Below are 24,012 nucleotides of genomic sequence, written 5' to 3' on the forward strand. Positions count from 1 at the left end.
CTGTTTTGAAACCCAAGTCATCTTTTGCCATTCGCGCAACTTGTTATTTTTTGGAATCCTTGCAATTTCAGACAAAACCCACACATTGCCATAAATGGAGAAAGAGAAAATGGATTTCAAAACAGCTTCAGACTTCTAATGTGCTAATAAAAACAGAAGTAAAATAATGAGTTGTAAACATCTGATATCAAGGTGGCAGTGTCCCTTTAAGTGAGTACAGGTGAAGGATTTCCTACCCACTCTCTGTAAAACGTGGAGACTCATAGCATATTACAGAGCAAGGAGCACTGCACACATTTTCCAGGTGCAGTTTGTTTAGGGAATGCTATTACTAGCAGCCCTGTTTTAGATTTTTCATTAGTGGATCCGAGAGAGATGGTTTGTGCTGAATGCCTTGTTTGTGCATGGGTTTACTCTTCCTAAGGATTGTGGTACTAGAGGAGATTCTTCAAGGGAAAGAAGACTACGAGTCAGTGAAGTGTGTGTGTGTGTGTGTGTGTGTGTGTGTGTGTGTGTGTGTGTGTGAGAGAGAGAGAGAGAGAGAGAGAGAGAGAGAGAACTGGGAGTGTTTAGGGGGTGGAGGGACTGCACAGCCCAAGTGACCAAACCATTGTGAAGCAAAACGTTTGTGGAGTAAAGTATAAGACAGGGTTTTCTGCAGGTTTCAAAAGTTGGGACAGTTTTCATTGCATCCATTCTGATGGGACAAGTACTCTGAGAACCCTGCAGAGCACAAGGTAAGTGTAACCTGCCTCAGGGACACATAGGAAATCAGAATGTATTAATGTGTGTTTTATTACAAATAATTTGTATAGTGCTGAGGAATATACAAAATGACAACAGCCACCAGACAGCAGAATGGCAAAACAGTGTAAAGGCATAGGAATTCTGATGAGCATGACTTAACTTCCTCCCTCTGCCTCCCCATACTTGTGTCACCTGCCCTTATACTGAGATTGCTCCCTGAAAAGCAGTGATGCTGAAATCTGGTGGTATTGGATTGGTACAGTCCCATGCATTGTGCTAGCTAGCTGGTGATCTCTGTCAGTGCAGGGAAAGGAATCTCTGTCTTCCCCCTCCCTTTCCCCCTCTCTCACTCTGCTCTGCAGAGAGAGAAAGCTCTGATCTCTAGTTGCATTCATTCTCATGAGTGTCTCAGAACAGCTACAAAGAACCAGCTTTTTATCCTGTGCTAATGAAACAAGATCCAAGAGGGATCTACCTGTCTGGTAATTGAACTTGTGAAGCAAAAAGCCCAGGAGTCTTGAAGTGAAGGTGGCTTGTGTGGGGACTGTAACCTTATGGAGACTGTGCGATGGGGCTGTTCATCATCCACTCTCCACTGTGTTTAACTTTTTTACAGGGGGATAAAGAGAAAATGTGCTGACAGCAATTGCCCAGCAGAAGCAGCTTCAAGCTGGTGAAGATGGAGAACAGCACAGGGGATGAACAGAACCAAACAGGACTGCTGCCAAGCCAAGAGGTGATCAGTATTGACTACCAAGTAGTTACCATTCTCTTGGTCCTCCTCATCTGTGGACTAGGCATAGTGGGCAATATCATGGTGGTGCTGGTGGTCCTCAGGACCAAACACATGAGGACCCCCACTAACTGCTACCTGGTGAGTCTGGCTGTGGCTGATCTCATGGTGCTGGTGGCTGCAGGACTTCCCAACATCACCGAGAGCCTGTATGGATCGTGGGTCTATGGCTACGTGGGATGTCTCTGCATTACGTATCTCCAATACCTAGGCATCAATGCTTCTTCTTGTTCCATCACCGCCTTCACTGTTGAGAGATATATTGCCATCTGCCACCCAATCAAAGCCCAATTCCTATGTACTTTTTCAAGAGCCAAAAAGATCATTATTTTTGTCTGGGCTTTCACCTCCATATACTGTACCCTCTGGTTTTTCCTGCTAGATCTCAACACAGTTGTCTACAAAGATACCATCGTTGTTTCTTGCGGCTACAAGGTGTCTAGAAGCTACTACTCCCCTATATATATGATGGACTTTGGTATATTTTATGTTGTGCCAATGATACTGGCCACTGTCCTCTATGGACTGATTGCCAGAATATTGTTCCTGAATCCCATCCCTTCAGATCCAAAAGAAAACCCTAAGACACAGAAAAACAACTCAACTCACCAAAACAAGACTATGAATTCCAAGATGACTAACAGGGGTTTCAGTAGCACTATTGCTTCTAGAAGGCAGGTAGGAAATGTATTTAAATATGATATTCACACACATTTACTCTCTTTAGATTTTAAAACAAATGAAAAAGTAGAGCGATTGGGTTACAATACATGAAAAATGTTAAAAATGTGCTTTCTCTCTTTTATTTAGATTAAGGCATACAAAAAAACCCGCCCAAAATCTACCAGTTCAGGGCATGTGATTAGAGCATTTCATTAAATAAACTGAATTTATTCCAGTCTCTAGAAATGACTGCCTACTCCTACAGTCAAGTCTCTTATTACAACATGTCATGAAACCAACTAGATACTGTCAAAATTAAATGTTAAGAAAAAACTACTTTTCACCATATTACAGCCTGCTAAGAAGTCAGACAAATACACTATGATTCAAGAGTTATTTTTGTGATCTGCATATCGGATACTAAACTGGAAGTCATGAGTCCTGTTTTAATCTCTGCTCTGTTAATGAGTCACTATGTGACTAGAGAAGTTACTACTTTATGTGTCTCAGTTTCCCCTTCTATGACATAGAGATAAATATATACTTGCTTTTGTAAAGATCTGTAGATGGAAAATGCTATACAAATGTAGCGACTATTATTATTTCCATCTGTCAGATAATTAATAATAGGTAAATATTTTGAATGTATTTGATGCTTTACATTTGATTAATAGATTTGATCATATTCATTATAAATTGGTATATATGCTAAAATAGCAGAGTGGTGTGTGTCCATACCAATCATCTTCATAATTATATACAATACTCAGCTCTCATGTACCATTTAGCACTTTTAGGTCCCAATCCTGAAAGTGCAGGGCACCTTAAACGCCCATTGATCTTTCAGGATCAGGCCCACATCATGCTTTATATTTTCATATTAATGCAGATACCCAATTCCTCCACACTGACCTGCTTTGATAAAAATTGTTTTCAGAAGCCTCATGCTTTTGAGTCTCAGTACTGACTAAAAGAGATGTTTCAGCAACCAACAGGTAGCATGATTTCTGTAGGTATTATACCTGAAGTGGTCATCTTTTTTGAAATGCTCAATGCATCTGCATCCTTATGGTGAGGGATAAGGCAACTAAACATGAGAATTTTGAGTCAGGTTTTCATAGTTCTTTGCGTAGACTGTTGCTATTTAATGAGGCTAGTTGGTTTTTTTTTTTTTTTGCTGTGGGACTGACATTCACCCCACAAGTTAATTGAGCTGGTTAGCAAAGAACTAAACACGTACAGATCTAGACTTCCCAAGTAAAGACAAATACAAACTGTTCCTTCCATTTTGTTTTCTACATTTTCTACCTTTTATTTTGTAGCTTGTAATTGTTCACACATATATGTTTGTGGTTGGTTATTTGGGTGAGAAGTGGTGGAGTTTGTTTCATCCATTAGTTAATATTATTTTTCCCTTCTTGACTAATTTTCAAGTTATCAGCACAAAGGATAGATCCATGTGCTTGTAAATGTGTGCTTTGTATTGCTTAGCATCCTTTCAAAACATTGAATCGTCTTTTTATTTAGCGCTGCAGACAATGGCTCTTGCCATGTTATAAAATTAAAATGACAATTTACAGCATATACAACCTATATTTTGTGTTTTATAAAGAGAGAAAGGGCTTTTCATGGAGACCATCAACTTCTTGGGTTATTGTAGCTGCTTTTTCAGTAAATCTAGTGTTTGCAAGTAGTGCTGCATGTAGAGAGGAGACATGGTAGGGTGGCATTATTATTATTATTTGTAATATTATTTATATTATGGTAGCATCCACAATGTGCTTAGTGCTGCAAAATCCTATGGGAAAACAGTCCCTATCCCAAAGAGTTTACAGTCTAAATAAAGTCCAAGACACACCAAGGGAAAACTCCCACTGACATCAATGGGTGTTACACCTACATAACTGAGGGCAGAATTGAGCTCTAAGGGTCAGATTCTATCCTCATTTATATCAGTATAGCCTCATTCTCTTTATTGGTGTTGCACTGATGCAACAGAATAGAAATTGATCCTTGGGGTGCAAGCAGCAGGAAAAATGACTACAAGTATGTGAAGTTAGGCAGCCTGCTCTCTGCTTTGGCCCTGAGTATGAGAGTTCGCCCAAGATAGAAACTGGCTGATAGAAAATGCAATGGAACAATTTACAAGGCAGCCTGGATAGCCTGCACTTAGCTTGCATACTGGTCCAGATGATCCTGGATGCTCTTTCATGCCTGGAACCAGCGGTAAAATGCAACACTAATGGAGGGGACAAACCAGGAATGGAGACTATTTGGCATGGGTCGTTATGGGTTTTTTTTTTACCCTTTTTATGATGTAAAAAGAAGGCCTGAAATGTTTTTACATTAGAAAATCTAACATTTTTTTCAGGAACACTCTATGAATGACTGGAGAACCAAATATATCAAGCAAGCAAAACTGAATTATATGAGATGGAAAGCTATTGTTTTTTCTCCCCGATGGCTTAAAACTCATTGAATAGTGTTAATTTTAGTTAACACCTTTTTAACTAAAATGCCTCACAGACAGGAGGGAGAAAATATATTTGTTAAAGATTTAACACTCCAATACATATAATTAAAAGTGTGGAGAAAGCCTCCAAGTCACATCTCTGCATCCTCCAAGGAGTTCTCCAGCAAAACTAGAGAAGACCAGATTTGATATTCCTGATAATTCTAAGGTAAATTTTTGAAAAATTTTCAGGCCTTCTTTATACATTCCAAAGGAGGGAGAAAGGCACAAAACCAGTTTTTTTCCTCTTTGGGCCATCTTTAAAGTATCTCCATTTGAAGAGCACTTTCATTTGCCTATTAGGTAAAGCCCATCTCTGATAGACATTCATTTTTTGCTGCTCTTGTATAGTTGCTTAAGATAAATTTTCAGTGCAATTATAAATACAGTTTAATAGAACTATTAAATATCTTCCTATATTAATATGGTTTGCCAAATTCTTCTCTTAGGACACATCCAAAGAGGATTAAGATACCACAAAATAAGGCCACTTTACTGCTGAATGAGAACATTCATATGGGGATTTAACACATTTCAATTAATCCACATTAATTTCACATTTTCAGGAGGGCTGTCAATTAATTGCAGTTAACTCAAGCAATTAACTCAAAATAAATTATCTCGATTTAAAAAATAAATTGTGATTAATCACAGTTTTAATTTCACTGTTAAACAATAGTAGGATACCATTTATTTAAATATTTTTGGATGTTTTCTACATTTTCAAATATATTGATCTCAATTACAACACAGAATATAAAGTGTACAGGGCTCACTTTATATTATTATTTTTGATTACAAAGATTTGTACTATAAAAGGGATAAATAAAAGAAATAGTTTTTTCAATTCATCTCATACAAGTACTGTAGTGCAATCTCTTAACCGTTAAAGTGCAAGTTACAAACATAGAATTATTTTTTTTACATAACTGCACTCAAAAACAAAACAATGTAAAACTTTAGAGCAGTGGTTCTCAAACTTTTGTACTAGTGACCCCTTTCAAATAGCAAGCCTATGAGTGTGACCCCCCTTATAAATTAAAAACACTTTTTTATATATTTAAACACCATTATAAATGCTGAATGCAAAGTGGGGTTTGGGGTGGAGGCTGAGAGCTCATGACCCCCCCCATGTAATAACCTTGTGACCCCCTGAGGGGTCCCGACCCCCAGTTTGAGAACTCCTGCTTCAGAGCCTACAAGTCCATTCAGTCCTACTTCTTGTTCAGCCAATCGCTAAGAGAAACAAGTTTGTTTACATTTATGGGCGATAATCCTGCCCGCTTCTTATTTACAATGTCACCTGAAAGTGAGAACAGGTGTTTGTATGGCACTGTTGTAGCTGGTGTTGCAAGGCATTTATGCGTTAGATATGCTGAACATTTGTATGCCCTTTCAGGCTTTGAAGAGAGAGAGAACGTGATTCCATGGTGATGACTCTTGTTTAAAAAAATGTGTTAATAAAATTTGTGACTGAACTCCTTGGGGGAGATTTGTATGTCTCCTGCTTTGTGGTTTTACCCGCATTCTGCCATATATTTTGTGTGATGGCAATCTCGGATGATGACCCAGCACCTGTTATTTGTTTTAAGAACACTTTCACAGCAGATTTGACAAAACGCAAAGAAGGTACCAATGTGAGATTTCTAAAGATAGCTACAGTTCTCAACCCAAAGTTTAAGAATCTGAAATCCCTTCCAAAAACTGAGAGGGACGAGGTGTGGAAGATGCTGTCAGAAGCCTTAAAAGAGCAACACTCCAGTGCAAAAACTATAAAACCTGAACCACCAAGAAGGAAAATCAACTTTCTGTTGGTGTCAGATGATGAAAATGAATGTGCATCTGTCCACACCTGTCATCAGCATGGAAGCATGTCCTCTGGAATGGTGGTCAAAGCATGAAGGGGCATACGTAGGAATGCCACTCGATACAGGGAGGAGATCTGCAGTGGAAGACGGTGCAAATTTGACATTTTCCCTTTTAGGAGTGGAATCACGGTTTGGCCTCAATCCTGCAAGGTTCTGAGCACTCTAACTCTGATCCAGCAAAGAATTTAAGCATGTGCTCAACTTTAAGCATAGGTTTAGCGCCAATGATTTTTATAGATTTTATAAGATTCATCTGGTATCTAATGAAGGTGGTGATGTTGGTATCAGATGGGGTTTCAGTAATACTCGGCAAAAGAAAATAGTGTAGCTAATCAGCTGAATCAATGTATTCCACATTTAGGTGAGCAATAAGGTGTGAGAAGATTTGGGCACAGCTAGTGCCTGGAAAAAGGTTCCAGTGATAATGGAAACTGTGACTTTAATGACAATTATTTATATAGTGTTCTGCAGTTCTCCTGTTAAATAGACTAATTTTTCAGAGAAATTGAACAAGTCCTATCACTTTGGAAGTAAGATGGCCATGCAGACTGTAAGTGCACTCAAGCACAATCTGAGCAGGAGAAAATGGAACAGAATGATCCCGTTGCACACTACTGCTTCAGGAAACCAATCAGTTCTCATTACCATACTAAATGGCAGAAAACAGAAGTGTCCAAATCACTCCAGATGATCCAGTTAAAACTGTAAAGTTGACATGGAGTAAGATCAAGAAGATTAAAAGACTGTGAGTGTCTTGGCAAATCTGCCTTTTGAAGCCAGATAGTTCAAAGTCTCATTTGCTTTACTGAGAATAAAAGGAGAGAAGTATAGTGCAAATTCAGTGTTGAGATTTATTTCATTATCGTGTGATCATCCGGACACAAGCGTTCAAGAAAAGGAACTGAAATGGACATCAGCTTTTGATTTCTTTTTCTATTGCTATGCAGCATTGTAACCACGAATTTGAGGCTGAACCATTAATAGCAAATATAAAAAAATGTAAAGTCCTCCTGGAGTATTTTAGGGACTATATTGTTCCCCTGTGATGAATATAATGACTACAAATGTGTGATAGCCCAGAAGATCAAAGATGGGTCTTTGAAGATATTTTGATATATAAAGTGAAATCCTTTTGCCATTGAAGTTAATGGGAATTTAGCTACTAACTTCAGTGGGACCAAGATTTCATCCCTGTGACTCTTCAAAGTACTATGCAATCCAATGTGATGTCACAGATTGTGGATAAATATGCAGCTTTTCGAGCTTCCGGCGCAAACTGAGAATGAGGCTTCAGTCTCACAAACAACACCAAAAGAAAAAAAAAAGCAACAAATTAGAAGAAAGACATCTGCATCTTCTAGATGAAGAAGGGAATATTGAGTAAGAGAAGAGAGATTATATTACCTCAGTATTTGGCACTGGTACAATCACTGCTGGAATAGTGTGTCCAGTTTGGTGTCCACAGTTCAAGTAGGATGTTGATAAATTGGAGCGATTTCAGAGAAGAGCCATGATAATGATTAAAGGTAGAGTTAAGGTGCTCAATCTATTTAGCTTAATAAAGAGATGATTAAGGGACACTTGATCAGAGTCTAAAAGTACAGGGAATGGAAATTTGATAATAGAGGGCTTTTAAATCCAACAAACAAAGGTAAAATCAAATAGATATTCAGACTAGAAATAAGGTACAAATTTTTAACAGTCAGGGTAATTAACCACTGGAACAATTTACCGACGGCTGTGGTATAGTCTCCATCACTGTATATTTTTAAATCAATACTAGACTTTTTTTTCTAAAAGACATGCCCTATTTTAACCACAGCTATTGGACCTGAAATTGGAATTAATTTGGGAAATTCTGTGGCCAACTGTCATAATTAGGCCTATAAATTTACCATAATTGTGAGTTCAACTATAAAAAGTGAGTATAAGTTCATAAGATGTCACAATAACCCATAACAACAAACATTGATATTATAAGGTATTGTGACATCTTATGAACTTATAAATATTGATAGAAAAATGTACAAAAGGGAGACAGACTGAATAGTCTAAACAAAAAGGCCAACTGATAAAATTCAAGGACTGCGTTAAGTTCATGCCTGGTAAACAAGAACAGTGTGAGACTGAAAATCAGTGAACCAAAATTGGTATGTTGGATATGAGGGCTGAATGGTAGACAAAATAACGAGGATGGGCTATTCTGCCCATCACTCACTCTTGGGGTCCTTAAAGAGACAAATTGGCTACTGGAGCAAGCTTCACCATCAAGGCTTCCACCCCCAACATCTCCTGGGACCTTGAATCTTCTTCTTCCTAATCCTGAGAGATGTCCTGACCAGACCAGGCCAGAGAAAGGGAACCAGATGACATCACTGCCTCTACCAGCTCTGTCTGAATCCCAAACACAACCTGGAATGGAGACTTTGCCTCCCTCCCCTCTGATGTGTCTGTTTCCTTCCCTTCCTTATTTCTTCTCTTTCCTATCGCTCTTCTTTTTCCTTCTGTCTAACAAGAATCTGTCTTAGCCGACCAAGATTATTTTGCAACACTGCCGTAAGCCTGTGACCAGAGAAGGGCAAATAAAGCAGTGCCCTAAACTATAAAAGTTAACGTATCCAATTGAGAGTCTTATAATTTATCACCAACACCCATAAGTAAAAAAACAACATTTATAAGTATATATAAATATTTACATCTGGAATATATGGGCTTCTAGCCAGATAGGAGAAAACAATACTTCAGGCAATGAGACTGCATATTCTCTACATAACGAAAATCTGCTTACAAGGGCCAAGAAAAGTATACATCCTATTGCTTTAAACAAAGACACAAAAACAAAACAACTAAAAACACAATATTAGTGTTAGTAGGAGAGTTATGGAAGTAACTTTCAGTCCTCCTGCAGAGTCAATAAAAATTCATATCCCACACGCCTACATCTCCACCCTAGGAGCAATGAAATTATATACTGTGAATATCTTGTATAGTCGTAGGAGCTGTAGAACCATTGTCTTATTTCCACAACTACCTTGAGAAAGGGTATAAAGTATAACAGCATCAATGAGCCGGGAAAGGGAAAATTAATTAATTTGTCAGCAAGATGCAACTGCATTATTTCAACAAGAGACGGCAACATACAAAGAAGCACTTTAAAAGAAGACATTCCTACTTCACCAAAAAGAGTCCCCACCCTACCCACTTCCCACATACACAGTGGCCATAATTCTATACTGATTTACACTCTGATGCCCCACTGAAATCAATGGGGTAGTGTCTCTATGTTTCCAGTATACTCACCATCACCAAAAGGTTCACCTTGACTATTAATAAGTTTCTCAGACTTTTTTAAATGCATAACTTGGAGATTATGGGGTGGATTGCACTAAATATTGTACATATACAACAGTGTTAGTGTATTAGCTACATTCGGAATAGTGGGACTCATTTCATTAAGAACTCATTGTTTTGTTTTTACTGCCCTCATTTTTCACTTTTATTTTTTATTTTACTTCAATTTTTTGGGGATCCCTCAAGGGAGAGTTTTTCATTGCCTTTCTTTTTAAGCAAACTTACTTAAGTAATAAAATCTTAAATGACAGACACACTGTATTATCTGTGGGTGAACACTTTTCAGAAAACAATCACTCCACGTCTGACCTCTCAGTCCTCATCCTCAAAGGAAATCTGCACAACACCTTCAAAAGGTGAGCCTGGGAATTTATATTTGTAACTTTGCTAGATACGACAAATCATGGATTCAATAAAGGCACTGAATTTATGGCTCATTACACTCAGTAACCTACTAACCGTTTTTTGTCCTACAACTGTGAGGTGTTAACTGCCCACTTCACCTTAAAAGGTCTTTTGCAACATGTGTTAACTCCTTTGCTTACAATCTGTTTCACCTTGTATTTAGCTGTGACAGCCTGGATATGTCTGCACTTCAAGCGGACTTGGGTTGTGGAGCTATAAAATTGCCGTGTAGACATTTGGGCTCATGCTGAGCCATCCAGGGTCCCAAAGCATGGGTGTTTTATTGCAGTGTAGACATACCCTCTGAGTACATTTTCTAGACCTGAGGAAGAGCTCTATGTAAGCTCAGAAGCTTCTCTCTTTTGCCAACAGAAGTTGGTCCTATAAAAGATATTACCTCACCCACCTTGTCTGTTTAAGTGAAATAAGTGAGTTTTTCTAAGGCCTGGTCCACACTAACCCCCCACTTCGAACTAAGGTACGCAAATTCAGCTACGTTAATAACGTAGCTGAATTCAAAGTACCTTAGTTTGAACTTACCGCGGGTCCAGACGCGGCAGGCAGGCTCCCCCATCAATGCCGCGTACTCCTCTCACTGAGCTGGAGTACCGGCGTCGACGGCGAGCACTTCCGGGATCGATCTGGGATCGATTTATCGCGTCTAGATAAGACGCGATAAATCGATCCCAGAAGATCGATTGCTTACCACCGGACCCGGAGGTAAGTGTAGACCTACCCTAAGATTATTAGGTTCTAAGGGTAACCCACAATTTCCCTGGCAATTTTTAGGCAATCATTAAGAGTTTCAGAACATTATGTATCAATCATTTGGTCAGAACTTATGTCTGAATTAATTGTTTTTATTAGAAACAAATCTAAATCAGACTTCTTTGTATTAAATTTGGTGGTCTGCTATTATGCAACAGTAGTCATTAAAGTAGGTAGGTTGGTTTCAGTTACAATACGTCACAAACGATCAGTGCTAGAAATAGGTGTGCCATAGCATTGAGGGGAGGATGGGAGTGCCTTTCTTTCCAAGGGATAGACACTTGTTTCTAACTATGGTAGTTGCAAAGACTCAGAACTGAAATAATATGTTTAATGGGGATTAGTTCAATATTAATTGAATAATATGGATGTTAGCCATAAGGAATCATCCATATTTTATGAAAGTTCAGGGGAGTTTGGATCCATGAATTTGGCTCAACCCATTATAGTGGTAAGGAGATAGGGACAAGTTGCAAAATTCTAACCAAGAGCCAGACATTGATCAGAACATCACCAAATTCAGGGTTTTTCACATACAGAGTTTTAGGTTGGGCCCATCACTAACATATAATACCGATTTTACATGCACATCCCTACAAAGCACTGAGTACTGATTTTCTACTTTTTCACTGTATATCTTTGTGTTTTCCATAGGTTACCAAGATGCTGGCTGTGGTTGTGATCCTGTTTGCATTTTTATGGATGCCCTATAGGACACTGGTTGTTGTAAACTCCTTTCTCTCCAACCCTTTCCAAGAAAATTGGTTCCTATTATTTTGTAGAATCTGCATTTATCTAAATAGTGCCATCAACCCCGTGATTTACAATCTCATGTCCCAGAAATTCAGAGCATCCTTCAAGAAACTCTGCAATTGCCAGCAGAAAAAGTCAGAGAAACCTGCCAGTTACAGTGTGGCCCTAAACTACAGTGTCATCAAGGAGTCTGATCACTTCAGCACTGAACTAGAAGACATTACTGTCACCAATACCTATCTGTCCTCTACAAAAGTGTCCTTTGATGATACCTGTTTATCCTCTGAGGTAACATTTAGCAGAAATTAATACATTGTGGATATTTAGTATATAAGGAACCAGATCACAAAAACCCTCATCTGGTGTAAATCAGCACAACTCCATTTACTTCAATGAAGCTACACTAATTTATACCAGCTGAGTATCTGGGCCCAAAAAATTTCTGTGAAGGTATACAAGGAGAGTTGACTTTACCCTAGTCCATTAGCAGAAAGTATTCTTTACCTTTAAGAACTATTCTGAATGTTCTTTTTGCAGATTTAAAACTAAAATTCACATTAAAAGTTATGAAATATGCAAATATTTTGCAGTCCAAAATTTCACCTATTGTTCCATTTTGTGAATTTACCCTTGATGGCTTCCTCAACTACTTTCTCATTTTTTGAGGCATTTTTCCTGAATTTTTGCAGTTGTTTGATGCATTTCACAAATTTCTTCTCAGATATCATGAAACTTTCTAATTTTGTTAAGCAAAAAAAAATTTGATAAAAATTGCTCTTGCTAAGAGTTGGGATTTTTTTTGTTGCTGTTTTCCACAAAAACAAAAAACATCAAAGTTGTCACAACACATTTTATATGCAAATTCTTTTGGACAGTTCTGCAATTGCCAATTATCTACAAAGTATCTGCTAGTGAACAGATGCTGCCTTTATACCTTTGGCAGCTGTCAAGTGTTTAAAAAATATTGGCAATCAAACTTTTGTGCAAATAAAATAAAAAGAGAAGCATTCGTTTTTTTCCAGAAGTGTACGGTGCTATGCTTTTAAAGCACTAAACTTACCAGAATGACAGTCAACACTGCATTGGTTGAGTGGGAATCAAATCATCTTCTCCTTACCAAATGAATTGGAGTGAAATTCTTCCCCGCCACACTAGGCCAAAAAGCCCAGTCATGCAAGGTACTGAGCTCCCTCAGTTCTCATTGATGGAATGCAGCTATGGGAGTTCAAGGCACTCAACACCTCACAAGAGATGCTCACCATCTTGCAGGATCAAGCCATAAGTCAGCTTCATGTGTTGGTGGAAGGCTGTGCAATTCACTCCATCTGTGGTCAGAAAATGGGCCAATGGTTCAGCCCATGCATGGCTGTTATTCTGACCGTTAGACTGGAATAGGGCTGCAAGCCTTATGTACTTCATATGAGTACACTGGAGATATCATGAGCATTTTATTGTGACCCCAGTGGTTCTGCCTCTGTCCTGCCTCAAAAGTCCCATTCATGGAGACTTATGCACAGCTGGCATGGATCCAACTCCTCTGCATGAAAGAGATGTGGCATTTTCTTGTGTGCCCACTTTGCAACCACTTACACACCGCCCCGACACACATCCCGTGGCTAAATACCACAATTTAGAGGTACGGTAAACTATGCTTTCCTCATCTACTACACCAACATAACTGACACAACTCAAGAAGTGCTAATTTCCCAAACAGCCACATAAAATAGAGCTCTGTGAATAATTGATTCGGTTCACTGACAACTCCTTTTGGCACAACCCAAAACCAACATTTTTCAAAATTCTCAGTGAATCAAAGTTAAAGAACAATTGTTTTGGTCAAATGAAATGTTGACCCAAATTAAACATTTCATTTTGATCTCAAGTTGCTTTTTACTTTAAAAAAATAAAATGGAAGGGAATTTCTAAATTAAAAGTAACCCTGAATAAAAAAATTCAGAACATTTCATTTCAAAAATGTCAAAAATGAAACATTTTGATTTCTTTGGATTTTTGTTTTGTTTGTTTGACTTTTTTCAACATGAACAATTTGGAGGTAACCAACATGAATTGGTGAAACATTTTGGTGTCACTTAAGCTACATTGTTTGCCAACAAGAAGTTTTGGCCAAAACATTTACCAGGCTCTAATGGTGAATAATGTTACTGGCTTTGTGATAGCTTTTCATGCAGTATGACTGAAATAGTGTCATGTTCCCATTTATTCCTCTGATCTCACAACAGATGATTCACAGAGTAACTATTTTTTCCATGTCCTTTTACAGGTGATGTGAGAATGAAGAAAGATGTTTCTCTTTCCATGCTGCTTCATCTCTCTTAATTTCAGGCCTAAGGCTTATGCCATTCTGGATCACTGTGGTCTTTATTAATATTTTGATGCAATATTTACGACACCCTGTGTTAAACCAAGAGTTGTTTCTGCTCACAGAATCTAGGAGCTACTGTACATCTCTACATGCCTGTCTTCATCAGAATACCTAAGTGTGTGTGTAACTTTACCATGAGAGTTGACTTCAGTGGGATGACACATTTGCTTAGTGTTACATGTATGTTGAATTGTGGCCTATGTTCTCACGCTCTCTTTTAAAAGTCCAGGCACACTTTAGCACTGATCCTGCAGTCTTTACTCAGGCAAAACTCCCATCTGACATCATGAATCATCGATTCAGAGTTCAGTGGAGGTTTTCCCTAAGCAGAGACTTCAGGATCAGGCTCTGTTTATGCTGATCTATCAAATACAGCAAGAAGTTTGCAAATGTATTTTCTCTGCCAGTGAAATCAAACTAAACCTAAAGTCCATCTGACAAAAGTAGGCTGATCTGACTGTGACAATTCTAAAAGTACAATGCCTCCATGCTCAAACCTGCAAGGCAGTGAATGCCTCCTGAAAGGTGCTGAACTGAGAGCACTCATCACTTTTCCTGGAGTGCTCAGTCAGAATCTCGCAGGCTATTTGACTAACATTGAAAAGAAATGTAACTATTTTTTTGAAGGAACAATCTTGGGTCAAAGGTTAGAGAACAGCCAAAACCATTACTGGTTACAGTTATTATCTAGCATAGACTCCCTAATTTCAGACTAGAGTGAATCTAATTGTAAGATCATGACACACTTTAATGAATAGATTTCTGATGGTAAAGAGCATAAAATCCATTTTCTTACTTTTCATAGCATGAAATAGGAAGAACGTTCAATAAATTCACAGCTGGGAATAAACAAGAAAACAAAATCTGTATAAAGCCTTTCAAAGTCTTACATTTTAACTAGTTGGTATACAGACACACTACTTGACATGCAAGTGTCTACTCATACTCAATCCTGTGTATACTTGTTATGTGCTGAAAAGTACTGGAGCAGACTTAGACGTTCTGCTAGTTAATTTTATCCTGGCTCAACAGCTAGCCCCCCTCAGACAGCTACAAGTGGATTGAAGTTTCAGTATTGATAATGGGAAAAAGAAGGAGAAAAATTTGGTGAAAAAAAATCAAACTTTTTCCTATTTGCTCTTAACATTTAAAGTTTGAAATTTCAAAATATTTCAAGATTTCTCCTAAAATTTAATTTAAAAAAATCTGCAATATTGTAGGTTCTTCTTCAGGGCCAGCTCCAGGCACCAGCGAAGGAAGCAGGTGCTTGGGACGGCCAGTACAAAGAGGCGGCACTCTGCCCGGTATCGGGGCGGCACCTCCGGGTCTTCGGCGGGAATTCAGCGGCAGGTCCCTCAGTCCCTCTCTTCTTCTTTGAGCTGCCGCCAAAGTGCCGCCGAAGAGGAAGAGATGGAGTGAAGGACCCGTCGCCGAACTGCTGCAGAAGAATGAAGCGGCGCGATTGAGCTGCCGCCGATCGGCTTTTTTTTTTTTTTTTTGCCGCTTGGATCCGGCCCTGTTCTTCTTAAAACTCTCCCTTATGTGAAGTCATTTTTTTTTAAATGGAGCATGATGAGTCTTTTCAGTCTGATTTACCTTATCAGAGGGCTTGGAAGAATTAGATTTTTTAATGGGTAAATGTTGGTGTCACGGCGTCACTCACCACACTGGCGCCTCCTGCTGGGTGTTTCGGGAATTAGCTCAGTCCCAGCAGGTGCACTCTTGGGCAGTGGTGGCTCTCCCATCCTTGCCTCCTCCGGCAGACCCGTTACGACTCCTTCCTCTCGGCATCTGCTTCATGGCACAGCCCTCTGGCTGTGTCACCATCCGGTTTCTCCCCCTTCCAGGGGACTCCTGGAACAAGAGTCCAGCCACAGTCCACAGCCAGGCCACTCCTTCAGCGGCTAGTGGGGGGGCAGGCCCAGACCCACCCACTACTCCGGGCCCCAGCCCAGGTACCCTGCAAACAGCAGCTTCCTGCTGCCTCTTCCTTCCAGCTCACTGTCTCTATTCCCTGGGCCACTTCCCCACAGCCTCAGTTGCTTCTGTTCCTGCCTCTGGCTCCAGCTCCTTTGCCCTCTTTCCAGGGCAGCCTGCCAGGAACCCTCTAGGAAGCCAGTCTTCTCCCTAGGGCTCCCTGCAGCAGACTCCCTCAATCTGGTCTGCAGCCCTGATTGGCTGGTCCAGGCACCGCCCTAATTGCCTGCAGCTGAGGCCCTAATTTGGCTGTTTCCCCTGCAGCCTCTCCTTTGGCTGCCTGCCGCTCAGCCTCCCTAGGCTGGTTTTAACCCTCTCACGGCCAGTGCAGGGCAGGTGCCCTGTCACAGTTGGTAAACATCGATTTCACCGCACACATACAAACCAACGAAAAAGTATTTCCATCACTAATCATCAAAATGTACAGATAGGCAAATGCAAAAAATGCTGCTTGAGAACTTATTAGAGTTTGATTTCAGGATATTTACTTTGTAAATTATGATGTGTGATATTGACAATTTGTGTGATAAAGCTTTACGTTTTTGAATCCCAGCATCTACTGCCACAAAATAATTATTGGCTGACCCCACCATTGTGTGCCACACACTCCAATTTGCCACCAGTGTAAAAATTTCAATGGATAAAAATGGAAAAATGCACAAACCCCATAATTTTGCACAACTGTGAAAATTTAAATTGATAAAAATAAAAAAAATCCTTAAAAATAAACATTGATATTGTCCATCAAAACTGTACAAAAATAAAAATTTAATTCTGCCCATCTTACTAATCAACACAGGCCACCCTGCATATTTAACATTCTCTTTATTGAAATGCCCCCATCACTTTGGGAATCAAGAGAAAGGGAGTGTTCAGCATCATTAGGGTACTTTGGAAATAACATGGGGAAAAAATTCAAAATAGGCCACACAACAATCAAACAAGAAAACTCAGCAGAAGTTCAGCTGTCAGAACAGGAGAAAACAAGATTTCCTCTGTACAGAGCACTAGGTGATTATATCTCATGACAAAAGCCTTTTTAAGATTTAATACGGTATAGTGAAGATGTACAATATTAACAATTTTTTCCCCTCCAGGTTTGAAAATACAATTTCAGCTCTGTACTATTTCATTTTTCAACGTAAGTGATGGCCTTAAACTATGGGTATCTGATCACAAGAGAAATTAAAAGGAACAGCCACCTGAGTAAGTTTCACAAGTGACATAAATAAAATAAGATTTTCTGGGCAATCTTACATGGGCATTTATGTTTATTCAGCAGAGATGAAAAAATATAAAAGCAATTTTATAGTGCCATGCTATCAAAAAAATTCCAAGTAAGCAAAACCAAATGTATGGTCAAATCAAAACTGCAAAACTGGATTCATAGGTTATTCCTGAACCATAATAATCTGAATGTGTGTGTTGGAGGTATGGGGATAGGAAAAGGAAAAGTAGTGGATAACATCCTTTTGTTATATGTAATGTCAGGATCTTTTTCACACACCCCTCTATCCAGGTCCAATAAATAAAATAAAAGAGAAACTGAGTGGACATGATAGAACCAATGAATCTGCTGAATCAGAAACTAGTCTGCCTAGTGTCCAGATTATTATTACTATATTAGACTGAAAGCCCATTGTGCTAAGCACTGTACAAATGCACAGGAAGATAAAATTTGAAACAAAGAGGCCATAAGTGAGTGTGATAATCAGTAGGACCAAAGATTAGCGGGAGGATGAGCATAATAATAAGTTCATCGCTAGCTATTCTCACAAGTTGTCATCTGAAAGTTTTTTGAAAACAAAGTCAGCTATCCCTAAGTGCCCCACAACCTAGCTACCATCAGCTAGCAAATAATAATTGAAGACCCTTAATCTGCAAAATAATTATGCAGATGCTTAACCCTATGCACTGTGCCCCATTGAGTTTAAGTGCATCAGGTTAAGCATGTACATGTTTGCGGAATTGTAGCCTAAATATTTTTCCAGATTCCTGAGAATATGCTGAACTACCTTTATGTGATTTCTATGAAGCCAATCCTGTGTGTCTGTAACACGTAACCCTGTATCACATGGCTGCAAGTGTGAAAATAAGAACATAAGAATGCCCATATTGGTTCAGATCAATAGTCCATCTAGGCCAGTATCTTGCCTTCCAATTGTTATCCTCTCTTTCTAAAAGTACAATTTTAGATTGCTTATGGTGATTATAAGTATTTAGGGGCAGATCTTATCCCCTCATCCCCCAATGGTTATGGAAATCCCTGAAGTCAATAAGAATGCTCACAATAGTAGCCTCTCCGCATAGTAGAAAATATGTGCAGGATCAGCCCTAAAAGCTTGCTAGAAACATATATTAATGTACTGAACTATTTAAAAAATAAAATTAATTTTATATGATTTTTAACTTAATAATAAACATGCGTTCCCACCTGTTAGTGTACATTTAAGTGGTTATATAAAGCTCCAACAATTCATGTTGACTTCAAGCCTTATTAGTCTTATTGTACTTCAAACAAGATCTTAAATAGACTTTTTTATACAATGCCTTCTCTGTTAGATGAGAAATGATACTACAGTGCATAGTGAAACAAGCATTGACATTATAGATCAGTGGAATTATAGACCAGTAAGCCTAACTTCGATATCTGGAAAGACACTGAAACAAATTACTAAACAATCAATCTGTAAGGACATAGAGGATAATAGGGTTATAAGGAATAGTTAGCATGGATTTGTCAAGTGCAAATCATGCCAAACCAACCTAATTTCTTTCTTTGACTATATATCTTGATTTAAGTAAGGCTTTTGACAAAGTCCCACAAGACAGTCTCATAAGCAAACTACGGAAATGTGGTCTAGATGGAATTATTATAAGGTAGATGTACAACTGGTTGAAAGACCATACTCAAAGAGTAATTATCAACAGTTCGCTGTCAAACTGAGTGGGCATTTCTAGTGGAATCCTGCAGGAGTCAATCTTGGATAATGGAGTGAGAGAATGCTTATCAATGTAGTGGATGACTCAAGCTAGGAGGGGTTCCAAGCACTTTAGACAGCAGGATTAGAATTCAAAATGACCTTGACATATTAAAGAACTGGTCTGAAATCAACAAGAATTAGGAAGTTAAATCAAAGGCACAGCTGAAAAATATATATAACCTCCAGATCCTTTTCACCAGAACTATCACCTAACTGATTAGATCTGAGGGTTATAGTGGATCACAAATTGAATATGAGCCAACAATGTGATGCAGTTGCTAAAAAGGCTAATATTATTCTGGGGTGTATTAACAGGACTATCATATGCAACACTCGGGTGGCAATTGTCCTACTCCACTCAGCACTGGTGAGGCCTCAGCTGGAATATTGTGTTAAATTCTGGGCACAATTCTTTAGGAAAGATCTGGATAAATTGGAAGGAGTCCAGATGAGAGCAACAAAAATGATAAAAGTTTAGAAAAACTGACCTATGAGGAAAAGTTAAAAAAAACTAGGCATGTTTAGTCTTAGGAAAAGAAGCCTGAATAGGGACCTGCTAATTGTCTTCAAATATGTTAAGGGCTATTATAAAGAGGACTGTGATCAATTGTTGTACATGTCCACTAAAGATAAGACAAGAAGTATAGAGCTTAATCTGCAATAGGGGAGATTTAGGTTAGATATTAGGAAAAACTTTCTAACTAAGAATAGTTAAGCTCTGGAACAGGCTTCCAAGGGAGGTTGTGGAATCCTTCCTCATTGGAGGATTTTAAGAACAAGTTAGACAAACTCCTGTCAGGGATGAGCTCCCTCAGAGCAGGAGGCTGAACTTGAAGCTCTCTCACGGTCCTTCCAGCTCTACATTTCTATGGGTCTATGATTATGCTGGAAAATTATGGTGCAGGAGTCAGAGAGACAGATAAATTGAGTGACTGGATAAGTCAGATAAGGAACAGAGAGGAAGATGTGTATTTTTTCAGCATGGTGTTAAGAGGGGAAGGGTCAAAGTAAATATATTAGAAATCTGCTAACTGTAGAACATGCAGCATTTGGGGAGATAGGAAAGATAGAAACAATGAGTCAGATCTATCCCTGGGATAACACCAGTGAAACCGATGTTACACCTGGGATGAATTTGACTGGTAGTATTTGCCATACTGCATCAGGCAATTGGTGCATCAACTTCAATATCCCACCACTAGCCTTGACCATTACCTTACTTTAGAGGAGGCTGGGGGGTGGGAAACCCCACAGTACAGCCAGATACTTGTGCAGTGCTTTCCGTTGGGAGAAATCTTCCTTTGTGACCCATGCAATGACAAGCTTATGTTCTCCCGAAGCAGAATATTTTATTTCTCCGTATTGCAACATGTATACTTGAAAATATTGTTGTTGGTCTGAAATATATCCCATTCCTTTAGTTCTCCTTGCCAGAGGTTGCAATGAGAGCTGGAACTGGGTACATATCCACATTTTAAAATCTGTTACAAAAGTCAACAAACAGAAGAAAAACAAACCACATACAACTACATTAAAGTTATGTTATTGTATGAAAAGTACGAGTATTGAGAGCTGAGCTAAACATTCTTGAGTCACTCTGAGCCAAACCTGCTTTTATTTTTACTGCTTTCAGGGCTTTGATTTCACTGGAATTACTCTGAATTTACACCAGCACAAATTTGGCCCTTAATTTATACTTTTGCCAAAAACTGAATAGCATTGGTTTTAGCACATATTTCCATGTTCTGTGAGTTCAAATTAGGCCCACATCTTAATGGTGTATCAACAAAGCCTCTAAATTTGTACCCACAATTTTGCATGCACAATCATTTGGGCCTGCAATAAACAACAACAACAACAAATCATTTGCATGCCTAAAATCTCTTTTGCAGACAGAAATGATTACACATGTAAAACTGTGGGCACAAGTGATTTTGCACACATTATGTGTGCACTTTAGATGTTGTTTTTGAAAATATTTGTTGTGATTAAATATAGATATGTACGCATTATTCATGACCTGTATTTTAATTTTATATGCATTACAATTAATAATTTAGAATTTGTGCCCATCTCATTCTAAATATTGTGACTTATCAATTTCTTTCTTTGCAGTTTTGTTTATAACACTGATCTGCTTTTTTCATCCTTGTACAGATTACACAGAACAGATTAGATACGATACCATGTTTCATTTATACAGTTGTTTGAGTGTAATCTCAATAATAGTACTACAGAAAAACTTGTCTGCTTGAACTGAAAGAGACTATATGTCATAACCAAATGGAGTAGTTAACTATTTATGTTCAAATATTATTGCTTAGAAAGTTACTTAGCTTATGTTTACGACATTCAGTTTGGAAGTGATGTCTTGAATGATAGTAATGTTGCAATATCTATCTCAGTGAATTCTCAGTGAATGAAATTCGTATAAAAAGAAGACGGATTAGTGCATTGATATTTAGACATATAATTTTAAACACGATGGTTAGTTAGATACAGATCTAGCATCTACTCTCTGGAAGTACAGTCTGTATGCAAATTGAAGTTCTTATACAGATTTTACTGGAGAGCAAATACAATACCCTGCACTTTAGTACAATTTTCTTTACACACAAGTACTCTCAGAATAAAAAAAGAATTAGTGTAGCTCTTTCAGGTCAGAGTTAAGGTTAGCGCAAAGCAGTTCCGTTTTATTCTAAAAGGGTCTGATCAAGCTCCCATTAAAATCAATGGCATAACTCCCATTGACTTCAGCCATGCAGGTTCAAAGCCTAATACAACAACTGACTGAAGAACTGGTTCTGAGGGGCACTAAGCACCAATAACTCCTATTGCACAGCACCTACTAGGATCAGTCCTTTAGCCTTTACAAGCATAAAAGAGGTCCTGATTGTTTTTTAAAAACACATACACAAAAAACAGGCCTGAACTTTACCACTATGGAACAAACTAATTATTTCAACAGTGCATAAATATTTGAAGTAAAAGTTGCTGTGAATTTTAACAATATTGCATGTGCTTCTTTATTTTATGAATAGTGTATGAATTCTATTATGTATTTGTATTATTTGTTACAAATTGTGGTGAAATTGCAAAATGATCATTGACTGTTTTGTCACATCCTCAAAAACCAAAATTGTTGTGTTACACTCTTTTTTCATAACTTACTGTTTTCTAAAGGGCCTTCAGCTAGCTCTGGGTAATCCTAATGCATCAAACTAAGCTGAATTGGACCAGTCCAAATCATCAGGATGCCAGATTCACCTGGTATGGGAGTGGATTTTTGGAAACCTACGTATTTATTTGGATGTTTCAAAGACTGAAGCTATTGAAAGACTCCGATTTTGTCTCCCACCCAGCTTAGTATTGATCTCATTCTGTTATTGCATGTGGCTCATATGAATAAAATCCAGAAATCCATCAGTGCCGATGTAGAAAAATGTGCTTCTGATTTGTGTAATATTCTAATGAATTTGTTAAAAAAAAAATAAAAAACATCTTTTATGCTTCGATATGTGCCATTGTAAAGATTCTTTGTGACAGGGATTTTTTGTCGCATCTCTAATAAAGTGTCAAACTAACTAATTATTCTGCAGCTTTATTTGTAAAATATAAATTAAATAATATATTTTGCTTGCTTTACTCCCTAATAGTATGGAAAGGTAGTTCACCTACCCCCATCATGTATGAATTGTGAAGAAAAGTAAGGTGGTTCCCAGCTTGCTACAGGGATACCAGATGATTTTAAACAGAAGCAAGACTTAGAAGCACTGATATCTGTGACAGGAAACCCTATAAAAGTTCAGTGCTTCGGTGCAGAAAACCAGCCACAAGTTGAGTTGCTTATATAAATTTTGTATTTTTAGGATCATTCATTACACCTTGTCAAATACCAGAAAAATGGATCAGTTGAATATACGATTCCATAAAATGCTAAATGTGTCCAGTAATGTGGTCAATGAATAGCTTTCAACCAGCTTTATGAGTTATGTAATACAGCTGGGGTGCATGGGACTGTACAGATGTATAAAGAAGAACAGGAGGACTTGTGGCACCTTAGAGACTAACAAATTTATTAGAGCATAAGCTTTCGTGGACTACAGCCCACTTCTTCGGATGCATATAGAATGGAACATATATTGAGGAGATATATATACACACATACAGAGAGCATAAACAGGTGGGAGTTGTCTTACCACCTCTGAGAGGCCAATTAATTAAGAGAAAATAGAAAAGCCAAAAGAAGTTAGGACTATTAACAGCACAGAAAGTTAAGCACACACTAAATCTTCACATGACTGGGGCCTATTGGTGCCAATGTTACAAACACTCATATGAGTAGCCCCACTAAACTCACTAGAGTAAAGTTACTCTTGTTCATGAGTGTTTTCTGGGTCAGACCCTAAATTAGAAAGAATATTATTCTTTGTGTGTTGAGTACTGATGGTGGGGTTGGGCTTGTGCTAAGCAGAACATAAAGCAAGACACAGTCTCTGCCTCAGGATGCTTACAATTGTAACACCAACAGACCCCAGTTGGCAGCAGGCGGGATCAAACCTGGGTCCTCTGGAGCTAAATGCATGAGCCTCCACTGCATGAGCTAAAAGCCATATGGCTGTTAGCTAAGGCTGTAGAGCAGTCTCATTAATCTCTCTCTCTCTAAGTGGTCTCAGTGCCACTAGATGGAACAGAACACTGCACCCGGGAGGTGTGTGGGTTACACAAACAGAAAAAAGCACCAGGTGAACCTGTTGGATAGATGCATAGTGGCACTGCACTTACCTTTCTGTTGCAAGGTGGTAAAA

The 24,012-nt window shown here is 38.5% G+C and overlaps 1 protein-coding gene across 2 annotated transcripts; it reads left to right on the plus strand.

Annotated features, from left to right (window-relative positions):
- Positions 1–374: 374 nt before the first annotated feature.
- Positions 375–22,785, plus strand: TRHR (thyrotropin releasing hormone receptor). Of its 2 annotated transcripts, XM_008168294.4 has the most exons (4): positions 375–737; positions 1,364–2,218; positions 11,762–12,148; positions 14,142–22,785. In XM_008168294.4, exons 2-4 carry the CDS (start codon positions 1,427–1,429, stop codon positions 14,148–14,150), a joined length of 1,188 nt encoding a protein of 395 aa, XP_008166516.1. In that variant the 5' UTR covers positions 375–737; positions 1,364–1,426; the 3' UTR covers positions 14,151–22,785. The 2 variants fall into 2 exon arrangements, with proteins under 2 accessions (XP_008166516.1, XP_005287333.1); XM_005287276.2 differs by lacking the exon at positions 14,142–22,785 and having other exon boundaries at positions 11,762–13,637.
- Positions 22,786–24,012: the final 1,227 nt, after the last annotated feature.

The sequence above is a fragment of the Chrysemys picta genome, chromosome 2, assembly GCF_011386835.1.
Source record: "Chrysemys picta bellii isolate R12L10 chromosome 2, ASM1138683v2, whole genome shotgun sequence".
In the NCBI taxonomy this organism is placed as follows: Eukaryota; Metazoa; Chordata; order Testudines; family Emydidae; genus Chrysemys; species Chrysemys picta.

What these genes read in the sequence shown, in the direction of transcription:
- TRHR (XM_005287276.2), top strand. Translation starts at nt 1,427, where the DNA reads ATGGAGAACAGCACAGGGGATGAACAGAACCAAACAGGACTGCTGCCA. An exon ending in CTATTGCTTCTAGAAGGCAG is followed by an intron (nt 2,219 to 11,761) that starts GTAGGAAATGTA and finishes TGTTTTCCATAG; the next exon opens with GTTACCAAGATGCTGGCTGT.